Here is a 20,306-nt window from a genome sequence, read left to right as displayed (position 1 = left end):
CAATTTACAATTTACAATTTACAATTTACAATTTACAATTTACAATTACATTTATAACGTTGGACAAACGTTGTACAAATATTTGTGGTATACAATACTTTTTTTATTAAATATTATTATATTAAAAATATTATTTTTAAATCTGTTTAGATAAGTAAATTGGAATAAAGGGGAGAAGGATTTATAGATCTATAGATTGGCAATCGGTGAAATCCCCAAGCAGAACTTTGGAATTAAACGTTCTATTGAAAACGCACTGATCAACGAAGAGATATCAAACATTATCTCGCTCGGTCAATAGAAATATCTTGATTGTACGATGCATTCAATATACATTCAATATGCATTTATTCACGAGGAAATTATAAATGTTTGCGACCAACACTTTATCTGAAATCTTGTGCGTACGAACAATCCCGCATGACCTTGTCTTTCTAAAATAAATGATTAATGATATATAATATTAAATCTCTAATAATAAAGAAATACATTGAATTGTAGCTTTCTGCTTACTTACTTACTTACTTCCTATTCTTTTCTCAAGATTGCGCCATCTTTTTATCCAAAAGTTTCTAAATTCTAAATCCTACCTAAACGTCTTTCGAATGTTTAAGGACTTGTTCTTGGTCCGGATGATTGATAGTGGCAGGGACGTTGAACGATAACAGATCGATTCTATGGACACGGGAAATCGAGGGGCAAAGGTTGTGCAGCCAAGCATGGAACGTTCAGGGGATCGTGCCCTCCTGGCAGAGGGCTCGGTTATGGGGACACCGCAGGGGGTAAAACATCCCCTCGCGTACCGGAAACGGATGCAGGAGTAGATATTAGACAGGTGGCTTGGAATTTGCTCGTGCTGGCCGATGGTTAAATTAGTCGACGATTCGGACGACTAGCTCGGTGGCGCATCCGACCATTCACCAACGATCGGATGTTTCGAGACAAACGTTGAGCAAGGTGTGCCTACGATATACCTGTATGTACGTGTACACCTACAGCTTTGTCATTCTTACTTTCGTATACAGCCAACCATCTTCCATTACGCGCTTTTTCAAGTTATACATTATGATGATGTGCAAAATGGTTCTGTCTAGATAGGGTCACCGGTAGAGTAGAGTGAAAGCAGAGACGAGCAGTGAAAGCTACACGTAAATATAAATATGAATCGAGACCGAGTATGAATCGATTTCACACTCCCGCTGAGTATAAATTAATAGACAGTTTGGGGTTGAGCCGTATTTCGAGTGGGTACCAGGATGTTCTGGGGGCTGTGCCAACTACCAGGTGTTGACCACGAGTTCCTGGATGCTGGGATGCACCATGAAAAATCGGTTACACGCACATGGGTCGTCCGTTTGGTCCCTTGGAGGGATGAGCTTTCATAAACAGACCCAGTTCGCTTTTCATATTTTAGTGCAAGTTGTAACTGTTGATACATTTAAAGTATAAAGTATTACTTTTTTCAGAAGATCAGCATTAGCAGCATTTTTATTCTTTTAACTGCACGTCCTGCACGAGTGGAAGTGCGCGCACGTGTGCGGGGGGATTCCATTTAAATCCGCCGATCCCCTTCGGTTATCTCTCGATCTCGAGGATCAAAAATCCTATGACACAATGGAGCTGCCCTGATCCAGTATTTTCGTTTCGGATTAGATCCAAACAAGCTGCGGTTTACAATCCGCGAATCGATTTCTGCAAATTTTTGCACCTGCACGTCCAATCGCATCAGACACCGCAATCTAATGGATACGCCAAAGACTTTCACATTTAATTTGTTTTATTCGGTTTATTAACGTGATAGCATTCGTGTAAGGACGCGCGACGTGACGCCGACGCCCTAAATTGTATCCGTGGGAAACAGATAAATCGTCTCTATGATTTCGTTTGGAACGAAACACCAGATGGAGCGAATAATTCACCCGGTGAGGGTACACGGAGGGTACACCCTCTTAATTGCCACTGTGTTAATTATCTAGACTCGACGGACGCGTTTAATAAATATAGTGGGAAATCGATATATAATGCGTTACACTTTATGCCCAGTCGTATGTGTAGTCGGGGCGTCAAAGAAAACGGTTAGAGGGAAACCAGTTAGTTTCCACCTGGAGAGAAACTAGCTCGATAACATTACGATTGCAAAGTGAGAGTTTGCTTTGTTGCATTCCGTAAGCAAATAATATGTACTTTCCGCTGGTATTGTTATAATAACGCACATATTCGTTTTACCGCGTTGCGCGAGTAACAGGACTCGAGAAAATATACACATGTACGCGGTTTTCTCGAAAAATAGAGCTACGACTCGACGATTAACCATTATCATTAGTAATAGTAATAGAAACCTGTTTCATAGCTAAATCGAGCAGTGGGATCGTTCTCGTTAAGGGAGTCTCGAAACTGTTGCAATTTCATGGCTAGCAACTAGCAACGATTGCCTGTAAAAAGAGCACGAATCAAAGGTGCAATGGGAAAGGAAATCAGAGGCACGTGCCATGCACGTGTACACCAGAAATGGTGGCCAAGGGTTCATCGAGGGTTAACCGCTTAGGCGACATTTGGCCCTGGAACGGTAACGTGTAATTATGCGTCTCTGTAACAGGTTCCACCTGATTTCTGTTGTATTATTATCTACCCCAGAATTCTATTATTTAATAACGCAGGCTGTCGCGACAGCATGTTCACCGGAATCGCGTGTCACGCTGGACTGAAATTGACTGAAATTGTAATGCCAGCAATAAATGCACAATATTGTTTATGTACTATCGCAGTTGCCGAAGCCAAGTGAGACCACCGTGGGAACTTGTCTCGGCAAACAGGTCTCGCAGAAAATTCTCTTGATCTTTGCGTAATTTACCGCGACCTAATCCAGACCTAATCCATTTGGTTATTCGAGGTTCACCTTTCGTAAGAATTTTCTCTAGGTTCCGTGAATTCTTCCCAACAAGGAGAGTATAGCTTGGTAGAGTGTCAGATTTACAAGTTACTTATTGTTAGTCGTGGCTCTTGGTACAAGTGGGAACGTTTAACGTTGAATAAGTGAAATATCTTCGAGATCGCCAATTTGTTCCGATGAGTTGGAATTGTTCATTACACCTACAACGAAGAATGTAAAGGAACAAGGAAACGATTAGACTATAGCTGTCTAAGATGAAATAGATCGGTCATTAAACTCGTTCGACAAAGTAATTTTCTAACGTAGATGTACACGTAATGCGAAATATCCTCAAAGTGACATTTTTTCATCGAGTTATCCAGCAGCGAGGTCCTCCGAGGCTACCTTATCAGATCAATGAAAAGGCGGAACTAGCAACTTGGCAACCAGAGGTAGGCAGGCTCCGCCAGCAGGCAGCTCGACGAATGGGGATGGTGGCTGGGGTTTCAACCCTGGGGAATGGCTTCCACCCTCCACTTTTCCCTTTCATGTCAGTTGCGCGAGATCACCTGAACCAAGGTGACCGTCCCGTGGTGTCAGTGTCACTCTTGCTGAATTCTTCCATAATTCTTAAAGATCGCGAATGGATGTCGCTTAAAGTCTCGTCAAGTTTCGCGCTTTGCTTGGTAAATCTACGTTCGAGCCCCCATTAAAAAAACGTGAATTTCCTGTTGGTCGGAACAGACAGAAGAATCTGAACGTCCCAACTGAAGAAATGAGTGTCGAAGCGTCCAAGACTCAAGAATGACATCGGAGATGAACCAAAATACACACGTCAAACGGCATTGGGTAAAATTGGTGAACGTTACGAGCAGGAATCGAGAATGAAGACGATCCTTCTGGAACTCTCTGGACCTGGCTCCATTCCCGTGAAGGATCCCGGCTCGCATCGGTTAGGGTACACGCTGATAAGTGTTTGGACAAATCTGGTCACGTGCCCTGACCTCTTGCCGCCACGTGTCGGTGTTTAAAAGCATTTCCTAGCACGCACCAGGGAACACGTGGCTTGATAAAATCGGTGGATCCCCGGGACGTGACCAAGGGTGCTTAAACAGGAATTCCTATGGTAACTGTTTGGTAATCCCATGGTAATGGGATGGGACGGTTGACCGTTAACTGAAAAATCCCGATTCGTTTAGAGTTCGGAAAAAGAGTGGACCCTAAGCCCGATTTCTTCGAGTCTCTGGAGGATATCCAAGCGGGAAAACTAGAAAAACGATCGAGGTGTCAAGTGTTTCAGATAAATAGACTTGCGAACCGAAAAGTAGACTCTTCGGGCCCTCTGGACCGTAACGTATAATAGACTCTCCGAACTCTAGTTGTCTCTCTGAACTTTAGTAGACGCTCTGGTAGAAAATCTTGCAAATTTAATGTTTCTCGTTTACTCGAAATTTTCCAAATTCGTTATCGCACAGTCATCGTTTACCAATCTAGTCAACGTCCAGTCAGCGATTCTAGTCGTAAAGCTCGAAGAATTTCAAGTTATGGACAGCGTTGGTTAACGTATCTATCAGGAGCAGATAGATTCTTCAAGATGTATTCGATGGATAATATCGAGCTGGACATGATGAATAGGCAGTACATGTACGAGGCTCACAGTTTTCTGGGCAATCCAGCCATTCCTGCTTTGCCGCCGCATTGCGGCCCGCCGACCGCGGCCACTCTGCCTCCGATTCCGTCGCAATTGGTCTCTCATCCTCCTGGAAGTACTGGGAGCACCAGTGGCAGCGAAATTTACTTGTACGACGAGAATAGCAGCGACAATGAGAGTGCTTACAGTAGCGACCAGGAGAACCACTCCAGAGAGTGAGTATTTTGCGTTGAAATTCCTACAGGCCTACAGCAACAGTCACTCAGACCTCAGACCTCAAGCTCGCTTAGAGAAATAAACATGTTACGATTGTTTCCAGAAGAAGTCAGAGCAATAGACGCAACGGGGCATCGGGAAAGAGTCCGAGACAGGCGGTGCAGCAGAGGCAGGCCGCCAACATGAGGGAAAGGCGGCGTATGCAAAACATAAACGACGCCTTCGAGGGTTTAAGGGCTCACATACCGACTCTTCCCTATGAGAAGAGACTCTCCAAAGTTGACACTTTAAAGTTGGCGATTGGATACATAAAGTTCTTGAACGAACTGGTCAGAGCAGACACGGGCAACGATCCCTTGACAGGAAACGGTGGACACTCGAGATGCTCCGGTCGGGACGACGCTAAGAAGGTCATAGTTCGTGGTGAGGCCAATACCGATCGTACTTTCATCATTTTCTTATTTCACGATACGTTCCATACAAGGCAAATCTTTAAAGGATATCCGTATCCTTATTCCTTGGGCAGAAGGCCAAGTTACTCGAGGTGTTAACTATTTCTGATGGTCAAATTTCAGGCAGCGAGGGGAATCCCTTCATTTTTCATTCCCTATCCTGGTCCAGGAAGTCGGATATTTCCTCGAATGGAACGATGTACGCAAAGGTCTGGACACCAGAAGATCCACGAGCATCGAAGAACGGTTCAACGTTTGAGTAAAACTGTTCAGGTCTTCTCGATGATCCAGTGTTTCTCAATCAATGGCTAGGATCCATTTCAAATGTTTGCAAACAAATTAGTGAAAAGATAAAGAGAATTTAAATTTCATTCGAACATTATTAACTTTCGTTTAATTTGATTTTAAATAATAATTATAATTTAATATTATATTTGACATTCTATTTTATATGTAACTTCAAATTAAATTGAAATTTATTTTGAAAAACTTTTTCTTAGGGCCAAAATCACTGCTCTCCATGTAATTTGGTTTGTTCTTTGGAAAGGTTGAGAAGCACTGTCTTAATTGTTATTTAGTATTTAAGGACCGATAACTCTAGTCATCTTTTTATAAATTTCTTCAAACGTTAGTTCCTTGAATTTCGAAATTAACCTTCGGGAATATAATTATTTTTCAATAGAAACAAAGATTTTTGTCTTCTTTTAGTCGATATCAACTACATATATATGTAATACAGTACTGCGCGTGCAATTGTTGTAAAATACACTTTTGTGTCATTTAATTGAAGAAATCTAGTCAAACTCTGCTAACGTTAACAGTATTATTATCGTTAATGCTATTATATCTAATTATTGTATCTGACGAAACGGTAACAAGTCAAAAACGAAGGAAATGTTACTTTTATTATTAATTTAAGTGAAAATCGAATCTAACGATAAGCACAATTTGTATTCGGATAATAAAGTAATAGTGTGAATTTTAATGAAATTTTGATAATTCGCATTGAAATTTGCGAGAAACAAATAAACGATTTAATAACGTGTAGACTGGACTGGACTGGTAAACTGAACGTTTCTTCTGATTTCTTTGTAGCAATGGTCAAAACGCTTATACGACATACAAACAATTTATGAAGATTCTGTCGGAATATATGTATGTTTCTTTTCATCGATAAAAATTGTGTTTTTATTTTTCGTGAAATATTCTTCGACGGAATTTTAATTTTTGTAAATACAAAACACTGTTAGAAGTAAATAATGTATAATACGAGTAAGTAGGTATCGTTTGTACGTGAAAAGAGACGAATAATAGAGATCGAAACAATTGTCGACACCGTTGTCATCGACGCCAAATAAATTAATAGATACTTCGAGTTTACCATTGTTTTCAATTTTCTCCTGATGTATTTTCCCTGCTTTCCCATTCTTTTGCAATTCTTTAATTCGATTAATTATTTACTATCTCTTTGATTTCTAAATTTCCCAGTATTCTCAATCATCTGCATTAAATATACCGTTACACTTCGATATTCAGATTGTTCGAGTCTTGCATTGTAAATCAAGAAAATTTGAACTTTATCGGAGCGCATTGACCAAATGTACGTCGCAAAATGGCGGATGGAAAACCGTAAAAAAAAAAAAAAAAGAAAAAAGAAAACGAAAAAGTACAACAGTAAACACTTGTGGAAATTGTAGCACAGAATTCGACAAAAATGGGAGCAGAGAAGGAAGCTAGGCTGGAAGAGGGAGAGTGATCGTGGGCGGTACGTCGATATTGCGACGTCGCGTCGCGACGCTCTGCAACGCGAGAATAATGGCGGCGACGCCGACGGCTGCGACTCTTCCCACGGGCACGATCCTCTTTCCCTCTTTGCTATTTTTCCAGTACGAACAAATTGTCTTTGGAAATAAGAATACTAGCATTCTATTTATTAACGAAAATATTGTTGTTCGTGAATGGAGTTGCGTTAGAATAGCAAGTTATTAGAAGACTTGTAGAACACTTATCAATAAATCACGTTGATAAGTCTGGAATTGAAATAGAGCGAAAATAATTTTCCCAAAGAAGATTAAGACTATATCTGTGACGTTGCCGAGCCACAGTAGCCCACAGCATGACGTGGGGCTGGGGCAGTTATCAGCTGTGAAAACAGCATTGTTTATAGACACCGCGACACAATGATGTGTAATTGAATCCATATTCTACCCTGTTGTATACGGACCCTTTCAACAGAAGCGGAACACCCCTGGTGCCAGGGGGTGGTTACACTTAACGGTTTGGAAATCGAGGGTGGCCGACGATTTGTGGACAATTAGGGAAGATGTACATGGCCCTATGGACGAATCAACCTTTTCCGGACGTTGTCCTTTCCTTTCCTTTTCTTTTCTTTTCTTTTTTTTTTGTTTGCTCTACTTTCCAATCGCTTCTTCTTCTAACTCTATTCATTTTATACTCTATTATCTATTGTTCTATCTCTACGATATTCGACCCTATCGCGTCATCGAAGTGGTGCAAACATTATCTACGATTTACCCAGGTGTGTCTATACACCTGCTCTTATCATCATCGTTCGATACTGTTTGTAACAGTAACACGTGTTATCTTTGACACTTGTACCAGAGTGGCGATTTAAACCCTAAAATATTGCGATGCAGTAAACGATCCTCCTGTGATTATCTCAAGCAATGTTTGCCACTTGGGCTAGTTTCATACTAACACTACTAATAACAATGGTATCTCCATACGAGCGTTTTCGAGCCAATTCTTTATTAATTTTCATGTTAAATTCTACGCTGTACTTTGCACTCTAAAACTCTAAAGTAACTCCCCGCGTTTCATTTGAACGAATCCCTGAACAACCGAAGCTTCCTGGACAAAGATGAGCTTGCGATGCTTGAACGTAACGTAACATTGCTATTACGAGATGAATCGAGAATTAATACTTTATTTGTGCGTCACTCCAGCTGCGAGGCTCAACACAAGTGCGACCCTCGTGACAAGAGGGTGTTCTTAATGCGTCTCTGATACGCGAATGGGGCTGCAAGCGGTTTTCTATGGTTTGCTAATTTTCACGGGATCACGGTACTGTGACGTTCGAGCCGATTAGGTTCAACGTGGGGTACCGAACTTTCGCGCCTTCCCTCCGCCCCTTAACCACTTATTTCTCCATGGACCACGCGCGGCGGTTTCTAATCGCTTTCGGAATAAAATAAAATTAATGAACACGTCGATTCTTTCGAAATATCAAATAACTCATCATTCGAGAATTCGTTATTAGTCGATCTAGCCGGATAGCTAGATACATTTGTCACGATTAGAGGGAGACATTGAATTTACGTTGCTGTTTGTAAAAACAAGTAGCCTAGGCAGTGTAATTGGTCTGATAAGTAAGTATTATAATTGAATACTCTAAAACAGTAAAATTTCTAGACAACAGAGTTTCGCGATGAAAAGCTGAGAATCGAATTAATGGTGTTACATTCAAAGGCAGAAATTTAGGGGGTCCGTTACACCGGCGCGGGATATTTCGAGTTGAGGGGTGCCCCGAGCAAAAGAGAGCATTCACTTCAGTCACCCTTCCGTCCCGCCCCACCTCAAACCAGATCCCTCCAGGGTGAAAATTGGGGCACGCAAATACCTGGACAGCTGCGTTCTGGGGGTGTTTCCAGAAGCTGTAACGGTGGACCTAGACGGATCACTTTTATGCTCGTAATTTACTCGGAATATACTCCGACCGATTGTCGTGGTCCGGGGAACACCATTACTCTACTCGATTGTCATCAGTGAGCGATTAGATTCCTGACACAGCTACATTTCCTTTTATTTAACCTGTTACCAGTTTACGTGCATCGATTGAATAATATCAAACTCAGTTGCCAATAATCTTTATCACAGATATGCTTAATAACAAATAAAATATTACATTAATGTTTCTCCCCTTCCTGCATAAAATCCTTCTATTTCTTTTCTGGGAACTGGGGAACCCCCGCCACCATATGTTTCTGGAACACACTGTAATATGTTAATTGGAAAATCTAAATTGAACAAATTCCTTTTCGCAATTGTATCCTTTAAACATAATCCATGACATACAGTGTATTCGTATACTCACTGTGTAATATTGATTCGTTGGAGACGAGGTCGCAGGTGGTATTTCCCACGATTGTTGGCGATCACTAAGACAAACGTCAGGGATTTCTTTGCAGTCTTAGAAATACTCGCAAATTTTGCAAACATCGTCAACCTCGAGGCTTTCGTTACAATTTTTAATTTTACCTATAAAATTATAAATAATAAATAATTTACTTTATTGTTAATCTTGAAAATATTTTAAGATCTATGAATATACATATAATGTTGGTTCAAGTTTTTGTACAATGTTAAATTTTTTCATTCTGTGTCTGCAAAATGGTGCCAAGAACCATTAAAAAATGAAATACATCTATCGTATATATATAGGGTATTTGTAATTGTTGCAGATCGGCGCGGTTTGACATGTTTGCTACAAGGATTTTTGAAACATGGACAAGAAATTATCAGTACAATATCGGTATCTTTTTATTTGGGTACAAATCCCTTGTTTAGATAACAATCAAAACTTTCAAAATGCTCGAGTTCTCAAGAAAAAGCTAATGGAACTTCATCTGCTTTCAATACATTCCCCAACAGTTTGTATTCGTTGATAAAAAACAATGAACTTAACGATTCGTCAAACCCCAATGGTTCAATTTCAGGAACAAATATTTTACAATATTTGTATTTACAATACTTAATACGATCTACGTCTATGCTAAACGCATGATTTCTGTGTACATAAATATATACGTACAAAACATTTAAGATAAATCTACAAATAGAATATTCTAATAAACAGAGGTTCACTGGGTTTACGCAAAGTTTACAACGGAATTCGATTAAGTACAGAAAATTACTTCTTAAAATGTGTCTTGTTATCAAAGAATGATACAATTTTGTTCGCGTTCATGAATTTTTTACGTTTTTTGTAACGATCTCTATCGTTAAGTTAGTGGTAAATACTTATTCTTGATATTTTCTTGCTTGTTGTGTGCATAAACCCAATATTCTCTGTTAGAGAAGACTTTGGTGAAATTAAAAGTGAAATTTCCAAGCGACGAGCTTCCATAGTCGATCCACGGCGGATTAGGAACACAATAATTCATTTGTACACCAACTGAAAGTGAACACAAGAACGGGAATCGGCGTTTTTTTCTCACTGCAGCGTGAACATGATTCATTCAAGTATCGTTAAACAAAACTAAGAGTTACGTATCCTCTTTTTCCCGGAAAAAGTTTAATCTCAGGCAAAACAAAGTCGATTACAGTTTTGAAATGTTTTTAAACGACGCAATATTCAAGAGATTGAGATGTTTAATGATTTGCAAAAATTTGGCACGGCCTGCTGTGTAAAAATATTATCGTACTGCTCTTTTAACTTTGATCATACTATTCTGTCGTGCATGCTTCGCTCTTTCTCGCATCCTGTCGTACAATATTACCTTAAACGTACAGCAACACTACATCGATAATGCATAAAATACTCTTCATCGGTATAAATTGTTGTTTTCGATCATCGTTTATCTTCTCTTTTTTTTTTTACACTTTTCTTATTTTTCTCAGAAACTTTCTCGGCTTTCCACAAGGTAGTTGATTGCGGATCTTCGTTGATCCATGCTTTACAACTCTACACCCATTATGAGACAATTGAGAAGGTTAGAACCTTAAAATTAATGGAAACAAGTTGTACATTGTCTGGATCTCGATCCATGTGTGTTTTTATAAATTAAAAATATATCTCTGTCGAGATGATTCTTCCAAGACTGAGAAAAAAAGACAGTGTATTATTTATTGCGGGAACATGCAAAATTCTTATCCGAATAAAAGGTTTGAATAACAAACAAAAGATAAACAACTTCTTATCTGTTTGATAAATATTACAATCTTCAAGCAAAATGTAAAACGTGCACAATACTTGGGTGAGAATTTCTTACTAGATGCACAATCAACGTACGCTGAGAAAATACGAATTTTTTATAGTAAATCAATTTTCCCTGAGTGGTGACGAGCCATTTTGAAGATTTGGTGTCCTCGTGATCTACCACTACTATGATCTCATACTTGCATACACATTATCTTTGTCATACAGTGTAAGCTTAAAAATTCTTGGCGCAGCTTTACAAAATTTACACGTTCAACCAAAAACAAATCCATTTCTCACGTAATCCTCTAACACGTTCTAAAATTCTCCTTCCGTACCGTACTAATTAAAACAAAGAACACAATATGGTAAACATTTTCGTTTTTTTTTCTTTCTTTAAACATTTTCGTTCTTCACAAGGGAACGAAGCATTGATATTTAAATAATGTAGGCTTGGCAGCCAGGCAGTGGTATAGAAAACAAACGGAAAAAATGATTCGAATCGATTGGAACATGCTGCACATTCAAACTCTCTACTCTTCAAACTCGGATACTTTTCAAATGAGAAATTCCTATAAAAGGAGAAGCTTGGTCTTCTAGTTACAAATACTCTAACAGCTCCAATGGAGGTTTATTTTAACCCTTTGCGATCCAAATTTTTCTCATTTTCTCTAGTCTTCAAGCAAAATTTCGTCCTATAAATTCTCCCAACAGTTTTCTGTACTCTCGTAAGAAATTTTGATTACGTATCTACCATTCGGTTACCATTACAGTGATCGATAAAGATTACACTGTCCCTTATGATTCAAACCAAGTATTCGATGCCATAGAGAAAGGTAAGGTACCAGCAATGAAGGAATTGCAAAATAAACCCGCTGTGTTCACAAACGAAGCGTGTGAAACCTATAATGTACAATATTGAAACACTCCTCGAGCAAACTTGAGGAAAAACTTATGAAACGTTAAGGCTCCGAGCCAATATGGTTGCCACGACTCACGGTACAGCTCTATCAGTCAATCGAGAACCAAATTGAAGTAGAAACAATTACACGTTTAAGATATTCGAGACTTTCATGGCTCGGTTCTTTATGGTTGATATTAAATGAGGCTTATTCATTTGAGTAAAATACTTCAACGTTTAATCATCATTGCACTTCCTTACAAATTAGGTAGGTATTTATTGGAATCTATTAACGGTGTTGTTGATTCGTCTACTTATAGTGCTCAACATTTAGAAACAAATAATGCTTTTAATATACCTGTTCACAGTATGCAGAAGTTAATATCAACCTAGATCGATATAGACTAATGTAAAAAGTTCTCTTCTAAAGTGTAGACTCTTTTTAAATAGGCCGGCAGTTAAAGTATTAATATGAGCCAAGTTATAGTACGATATCAGCACCGATATCGGTATGTCATTTGAACCCTGAAGAAGCTAGCTGCAACGTACAAGTATCTTACTCAAAAGACACGGCTTATACTAGAAAGCCTCGATTAATATCAATTATACATTTGCTACGGAGAGGAGCTTAATAATCGACCTGTCTCACGGCGACGCTTTATTGGTGGAAGGCAGTGCTCGTGTTGTACTTCTAAGTATGTTTTATGTATAAGATTAGAATATACATCGTCTAGTTGTGAGACAGATCGATTCCGCATTAAAATCTACTATAAAAGGTCTACTATCAAAGGTGCAGCCTTTGTCGACAGTGGTGTTCTAAAGAGACCCCCCCCCCCTCCCCCCTTCCCCCCAAAATTAACAGCATGGCATTTGAATCTGCAGAGCGCTTGAAATAAAGGATTCAGGGGCAGGAGGATATTCTGTATTTACCAGAGTAAAAAAGTTTGGTCAAATGGAAAGTATACTTTTTTCAAGTATACAGAGTCACTTAACAACAATGGACAATTGAAATCATTCAACTTTGTTGACTTTGCATTTCCCGACTCGAATTAACAACCACTTCCTCCGAATCCCGAATCCTTTCCTTTCTTACCAACAAAAAGAATAAAAATCGTAGAAAGTTGGTGAAACGTTTTTGTGAGAAATGCCTCTGTATAAAACGACGGGTGAACTTTGTCGTACCACCAGACTTACACGCGGTCACCTTCCGTTAAAATGTACATCTACTTGTAAATATTATTGCTATTCTCGTCGCGGTAGATTAACTTACAATCTAAGATTTGTACATCTGCGGATTTCCCGTTTATTTTTCTCTTTCATCATGATGCCGACGATGGAAAGATTGTCTCAGACGTGCTCAACGACGCGTAACCAAGGAGAAACGAAAAAAGAAAACCAACATATAAAGTGCCTCCCCTTTTTGCTTGTGAAACTATCCCTAATTGTCGTGCTCGTCATTTTTACATTCAGACGCCATGTCGAAAATTCTGCTTAGAAATACATAGAATTACGTATTTAGAATTATCCACATCATCATTACTTCATAAATTAATATCATCAACTACACAGCGAACCGTGGAGTTTGATAACAAAAGTCAAAACCAAATAAAATACGATAAAATCGATTTCAAGCGACGAAGCACGTGTCGGATTGATAGCGAAGGATGAGGCGATGAGAGTTTCCTACCCATTTTTGAGAATGGAGTACGTCTCCAGGTTGATGATTAAGCTTCATCGCTACCACGTCTGCTAATGAATGCAGGACGCTTCTATTTACTCAGTGCTTGCATTTATCTTCAGCTGGGTTTCCCAGGCGGCCCGTGGCTGGGTGGAGAAGGTCCATGAGAATGAAGATTATGAACATTACCTACTTGATTATTTGTCAGACTGGACATAGTGGATTGATACATCGAAGGCATGTAATTGCTCAATGTCTGTGGAACTGACCTAGAAGAGGACATAGATTATCGACACGGAACAGAAGAACCACGCAAAAACAAAGATTGTAGCGGGGAAGCTTTATTCACCTTGGCACTCCACGCAACGGATCCGGTGTAACAGATGAGTTCCTGACAACTCCAGAATTGCTCGCGGGTGCCGGAGACACGATATTGCTGGGTTGCCCTTGATGATACGCACTTCCTGCCGGGCTGTGTCTATTCCCAATCATCGCAGCAAGAAATAAATTTTAAAATACCTGCACCTGTGGAGTTGAGCAAAAGACAGATATGCTACCTGATTGTTGGACTTGGTTGAGGTGCCACTAACGAAGTTCTGTGTTGATATTGAGGCAGAGACGCGGCAGCTGGAGGCGAGGGATCCGGAGGTAAACCGTTCTCTAATGTTGTTGAATGATTACTGGAACTCGAATGAGGCATGTACGTGTTGTTCACTCGAGGTTCACGGTTCACTCTTGGAACTGGAGCTGCAGCTCCTGGTGGAACATCAGGGTGTGGAACATTGGGGTGAGACGGATTGACAGATGGATGTATATTGTTCGCTGCAATTGGTTTATGTAATTAAGTAATAAATTGGATATTTTTTTACAGTTGGAATTTTAATCCAAACGTGATCACGAACCACGAAAGAAATTACCTGGATGCGTACTAGGCTGAGTTGTCAGTGGGATAGCAAGTCTAGCGTTCACAGCCAATAAGTGATCTCTCCTTTGTAACAGACTATTTACATGTTCTTCTAGCCTAAGGTTTTCTGCTCTTAATTGATGAAGACACGAAAGTAGGGAAGCGACTGTAAAGAACATTCCAAAGTGTTCAGTTATCAACCTTATTCCTTAGATGCATAGGATAATTTTAAGCCTAAGTAACCCACGAAGCAATGTACTTTACATTATATAAATCTCAGAATATAAACTCTGATAATAAATTCATGCAAAAATAATTGAAAACAAAACGAATAAAGAGATCTCGATTTTTTCCAATACCCATGTGACTAAAAGCATGTTTTTCCTTGCCGTACACTCACTGTCAAAATGTTGAGCCTGTTCCATCAAGAATTGACTTCCTTGTTCCCATTGCCTCTCTAGAAGTTGATCCAATGTTTGGGGTATCGCTCCACCTCCTAGCGAACCGGTGATGGAACCAGCGCCAGTACTGGTGTTGGGGTTGGCATTACTTGCTGTATTAAAAACTGAAGAAAAGGATGTAGGCGGTGCACTAGCCTGATTCGACCGAATCTGCTTGCAAAAAACATTACTCCTGTTATTATTATCGCTAGAAATATAATTAAATACTCAGTTTTACAAATACATACAGACGCGATCACCCGACTATGTAGTTGTGGGCCGACTAAATTCGTTGTGGAATTACTCGCTTCTGTAAAAATAGAATGTGCTTCCAGTTCTTGCGACAGGGTGTCGGACATCTTTTGTGCCATCGTCGAGGTTGGGTTCAACTGATTCCCTAACATGTGCGGTGCACTAACTCCATTCTGAAACCTGTTACATAACTTGAATTAACACAAGCACAACAGAAACTAGTATTATCTATCGGTATCGATTCTTACAGCTTAACATCTTTCTCTTCTTTAGGGTTCGTAAGCGTTGGAGTGCTTGATGCAGAAGGTGTAGGCGTCGTAGAAGCTGCACTAGCACTTTTTCTCTTTCGCCTTCCCGGTCCGTTGCTACTCATACTTTCGGATCCAGGGCTGCTCGGGGGAGACTCTTTAACTGTAGGACCCATCGTATTTGTAGAACCAGATCCGACGCTGCTAAAATGCCCACCGCTTAACGTTGGTCCTTGAATAATGGATGGTATGGGCGTTACGGACAGAGCAGGCGGAGGAGTCTGATGATTACTTCTTCCTCCCCGCCTGGACGTAGTCACCACTGCGCTACTGGATACCGATGTTACTACGGAAGAACCTGTTGGTTGGGGTTGTTGTTGCAATTGCGGTTGTGGCAGTGCTGGTTGACTATTGGACGAACCACGCTTTGGTTTGCGTGTCCTCTCTTGCTTATCCGACGATTGAGAACTAAAAATGTAAATAAAATATGCATTCGTATTTGCAGTTGCACATTAGATTTTTTGTTATATGGATTGATTCTGTCGCTAGTTTCCCACAGACTTCTAAACATTGCAGCGATAACCTTCTATTTGTATACATGTGTGACCCAGCGTGGATTCTTATGTCATAGTAGAAACCTATAGATGGATTGTATATATATTTACGGGGTTCTCGCTACAATGTTCACAAAACGAAAATTGAAACAATAGTGTACTTTAGACACTAGTTTATATAACTAATTACAGGAGTATGATGATATGAACAAGTTCTACAAATATTTATGAAATGCATTGCTGTATAAGAACCAATATAAACGGACCGGTGTGGTAGTGCCATTTATAACATCACGTTACTCCTTTCCTTCGTTCGTTGCCCTTGAGGCCCCTTGAGGTAGAAAAAACAAACATAACCTCAAAGTATCCTTAAAGCTACAGACGAATCACAGGAACGCTAAGAGAATCACAGTTGTTCACGAAATTTCATGTAGCCGAGGAGTTTTCACGACTCGCGTCATATAAAAATGTAATAATTAAAAAAATTCTCTGAAATTATTTTTCCTTTTTACGGGGCACAGCGTTGTCGCGGACATCTTCCAACTATCACAATAGTTTCCAACATTTTCAAAGAAATTAGTCGTACCCCGAGTGGTGCGATATTTGCCACAGTACCGTAAATTCATAGACCATAAAATTTGTCTACCTGAACAATTTTTACGATACACGCGAAGAGGTTAGAAACAAAGTGGCTTGTTTATCCAATGGTCGGCCATTTTGATGCATACTATTTTGGCGCGTATTTTGAAATGGAGTATAATTAAACCTTTCGTGAAAAATAAAAATTACATAAATACGTAAATAAGATTACGTTGATCCTTTCCAGTCCAAAGTTTCTGATTTCAGTTGATTTCTGTCAAGTCGATACTCGATATGGGACCGTTAAGAGTTAAAGATTTGACCACGTAAAAATACGCACGAATATCTATACTAAATTATTATCTTGATTTGCATCGATATTATATTTTTTACAACGAAATGAGTCGGATAAAAGTTGTATTCTATAGAATAACAAATATTTTTATAAATGCACCAGTAGTTCCTCGTTTAAAGGCTTGACTTTGACCCTAGTTGCAAGATGCAGAGTTATTTCCACCAATGTTTAAATGTATTGTCTTTTAACGAAATTTGACATTCTTATATTTTTCATTGAACTATGTAATGAAAGTCTTACCAATGAAATGATAAATTTGTTTCAATGAAAATGAGTCCAAACGCAATCCCACTGCAAACATTTTTTTCAATATAAGGAATTAGCAATTTTGAAACAATTTTATGGCATATCCTTTGAAATGTCTTTTCCTTGCAAATATTTGCCAAGTATAATCTATTCCGTTAACTCCGTTTATGACACCATAAATAAATTATAATATAAATTATATTATGATGTTTGAAAGTTGGAGCAATTATCAATGTGCGAAGCAGAGGTCGTGCATTCTTTGTAGGAGCTAACCAAACTTAATCAAGCAGCTTGATGCCGGATAATGAATGAAATAGAAGGTTTAGGTATACAGTCTATTTGGAACGAAATACTTACCGAGATCTCTTAGCAGGTGCTTCTTCTGGAGCAAATTTCTCCGAATTCGACATTGCATTCGCCCTCAGCTCCGTGGTGGCCGCTGTGGTGATGATGCTCTGTTGCAACTGCTGATACAGGGTTGGAGCGCTCGTTACTACACTCTGCACTGTATTAGAAAGCGACGTCGCGGTCAGGGGAACGGATACGACTATGCTATTCGATGTAGTCGTCGGCGACTGGGTAACAACCGACGACTGGGACTGCGTCACAGCCATTATCACAGGTGTGGTGGATGCTTCGGTGCTGACTGGAGTGCTCGACAATGACTGGACGGGACTCTCAACTTTCAGCTAAAATATCATCAAGGTGTCATAGTATAAATTCCAGACTCGATGTAGCAGTTTTATAACGGGAAACTAATTAGAAAGAAAAAATAATAATTTCTATTGAACTGCGCTTACCTTTTTGGATTTTTCTGGGTCTGTGGTTGTACTTAGACTAGTCGCTTCCGTTATCTGTACACTGTTGCTTGAAATCGCTTGTTGCACAATGGAGCTGACCGCAACCACGACCGAGCCACTAGCCTCCGAACTGACTGATTGGTTAGAATTCTCGTTTCCTATCACCGTCGGTGTACGAGCTCCAGTTTTTCTCTTTTTACTGTGGATCGAGGTCTTGTTTGACGATGAGTTCGATTTCATTTGTCCACTGTTTTTGTGGCCAGAGTTCGAATTCGATCCCGACTTAATCATCACTGTTGTAGTAGTTGAAGTAGTGCCATCATGCCCAAAGACACTCTCCGATTGGGTGACGATTGTCTCTACGAAGTTGGAAGTTGTGAATTTACTTGAATTTGTGGTGTTGTCTTTGGGTGTGTTACGGCCGCTGCTGCTTTTGTCGTCAGCAACGCCATTTATTTCTAGACTTGGACTAGTATTGGATTTGTTTTTAGAATTGGTAGCGGATTTGGAACTTGAACTCTTTCGTTTACCACTTGACGAAGACTTTATCGGTGTTTCTGCTTCCTTTTCAGGAGACGAATCTGACGAGCCATTGTCAGCTGGTATCGGTTTGTACGGTGGTATTGTTTTTACGTTACCACCCTTTTTCTGGATATTAAATAACAAGATTGTTACTTAAATGTATAAAAGCTGTTAAATTTACCCAACAATCGCGGAACTTACCAATTTTGAATAATGATGCTGACAGTATCCGCAATACTTGACATTGTCCAAATAGTTGCCAGCCTCTTCGCAAAGCAAGCCAAGAGCTTGCGCACACGTGACATGAAATTGCTGCCTGCAGCCTGTCTTGTTGCATTGCATACATGCTCCCACATTAGCTCTGCTACCTCTCCCTTGTTCTTCGCAAATATAGCAAGACTGGAATGGCGAGTATCGTAAATGAATGTTAAGTACCTGTTACGATTACTATAAAACGTAAGGTAATATCGATAATGTCCTTACTTTACTAAATCTTTCTGTCGGTATAAGTTGCAAAATAATCGGCTCCATTGTTGTTACGTTACCAAATCGAACCTCTGGTATATAAAGCGCGCAGACAACATGAGCCCACCCAGCCTGATCCGTTCTCTTAAGAGCTCCATCTCGACTGGGACACAATTCGCAACGCTGTTAAATAATAATACATGATATGACAAATGAAAACTTTGTATGCTAATATTTACATAGCAGTAGAATAATGTATCGGTGATTGTTTATCTTGTATTTATAAAGACAATTGGAAGTTTACCAACTTACCACACGTGCACTTCGTTCCTGTGATTCACATTTCCTGCAGTACCATGGCCCAGTTGGTACTGTGACGATACCGTAGCAAGCTGCAAAAACAATTTGTACGTAGGAATTGCACAGCTGATTGGAGCACACTCAATTCGCAGAGTACTCTGCGGAGAGTAGCTTAACATGGACAGACCTTGATGTACGGCAACGGTGCAACCTTGGCCATCGCAGTACACCAGCGGATTCTCAGTCCATCCCCTCTCGTCAGAACACACACAGCACCCTCCAAGCATCTCCTTCATGCTGTGCTCCAAGCAATTCGGAAGACGAGACTAGCATGAGGAGCTAGGCGAGCCGTTGGTAGGGACGTGGCGCGAGGTAGCCTCGCTTTCGCAATTGCATCCTGGCGACGGTAGTCCTCCTCGGCTCGATTGCCCCTCTGGTCTGTGTTCTTCGATGCTCGTGCACGCGCGTGACGCATTCAACAGTAATGAATCGTGGCTATGACCACGGTCGCGGGTTCTTTGCCGCTTGAATGGTTAGCGTCGTGGTTAGATGGATATGACAGCACCAAGAAGCGATCACGAGGCTGCGTGCATCGCGTACCACAGCGTTGAGAATTTCCTCGCGGAACGTGCTTAGACGGTTTGTTATTTACAACGGCGCTCTATTTGTTTCGCTGGGCGGCCATCTTATTTTTTGTTGTCGCGGTCAAGCTGCGCACGCGCTGCCGCGCGCTCTGCCGCGAAACCGAGAAAGCGTGTTCGATAATACGGCTACTGAAAACTGAAAACGCAACTCAACTATAACTTGTACACTGAACTATACTAACACTGGTTTTTGTACTAGTGACAGTATCGGTGGGAAAATGGCCAAGTTCCTAGTGAAAATAGTTCCCGGTGCTGCTGCTGCTAGATGGCGCCACTAACTAAACGGTCGATA

General features: G+C 40.2%; 2 protein-coding genes across 7 annotated transcripts; one reads left to right on the top strand and one right to left on the bottom strand.

Annotated features, from left to right (window-relative positions):
- Nucleotides 1-3,443: 3,443 nt before the first annotated feature.
- On the top strand, nucleotides 3,444-9,189 carry LOC128878086 (pancreas transcription factor 1 subunit alpha-like). Of its 4 annotated transcripts, XM_054125952.1 has the most exons (4): nucleotides 3,444-3,995; nucleotides 4,069-4,735; nucleotides 4,840-5,159; nucleotides 5,312-9,189. In XM_054125952.1, the coding sequence occupies exons 2-4, from the start codon at nucleotides 4,464-4,466 to the stop codon at nucleotides 5,449-5,451; spliced, it is 732 nt and encodes a 243-aa protein (XP_053981927.1). In that variant the 5' UTR covers nucleotides 3,444-3,995; nucleotides 4,069-4,463; the 3' UTR covers nucleotides 5,452-9,189. The 4 variants fall into 4 exon arrangements, with proteins under 4 accessions (XP_053981927.1, XP_053981928.1, XP_053981929.1 ...); XM_054125953.1 differs by having other exon boundaries at nucleotides 3,444-4,735; nucleotides 4,843-5,159; XM_054125954.1 differs by having other exon boundaries at nucleotides 3,444-4,735; nucleotides 4,840-5,156.
- A 541-nt stretch (nucleotides 9,190-9,730) lies between these two features.
- LOC128878084 (protein AF-10-like) lies at nucleotides 9,731-20,074 on the bottom strand. Of its 3 annotated transcripts, XM_054125948.1 has the most exons (14): nucleotides 19,558-20,074; nucleotides 19,383-19,462; nucleotides 19,089-19,253; nucleotides 18,807-19,004; nucleotides 18,614-18,731; nucleotides 18,084-18,442; nucleotides 17,641-17,972; nucleotides 15,550-16,017; nucleotides 15,298-15,481; nucleotides 15,010-15,220; nucleotides 14,623-14,775; nucleotides 14,263-14,527; nucleotides 14,055-14,183; nucleotides 9,731-13,974 (listed from the first exon to the last, which is right to left on the bottom strand). In XM_054125948.1, exons 1-14 carry the CDS (start codon nucleotides 19,664-19,666, stop codon nucleotides 13,824-13,826), a joined length of 2,922 nt encoding a protein of 973 aa, XP_053981923.1. In that variant the 5' UTR covers nucleotides 19,667-20,074; the 3' UTR covers nucleotides 9,731-13,823. The 3 variants fall into 3 exon arrangements, with proteins under 3 accessions (XP_053981923.1, XP_053981921.1, XP_053981922.1); XM_054125946.1 differs by having other exon boundaries at nucleotides 18,084-18,731; XM_054125947.1 differs by having other exon boundaries at nucleotides 9,731-13,851; nucleotides 18,084-18,731.
- Between the last annotated feature and the right edge of the window lie 232 nt (nucleotides 20,075-20,306).

The sequence above is a fragment of the Hylaeus volcanicus genome, chromosome 6, assembly GCF_026283585.1.
Source record: "Hylaeus volcanicus isolate JK05 chromosome 6, UHH_iyHylVolc1.0_haploid, whole genome shotgun sequence".
Taxonomy (NCBI): domain Eukaryota; kingdom Metazoa; phylum Arthropoda; class Insecta; order Hymenoptera; family Colletidae; genus Hylaeus; species Hylaeus volcanicus.
The sequence above is the reverse complement of the archived record's forward strand: the minus strand, read 5'-3'. Positions and strand labels throughout refer to the sequence as shown.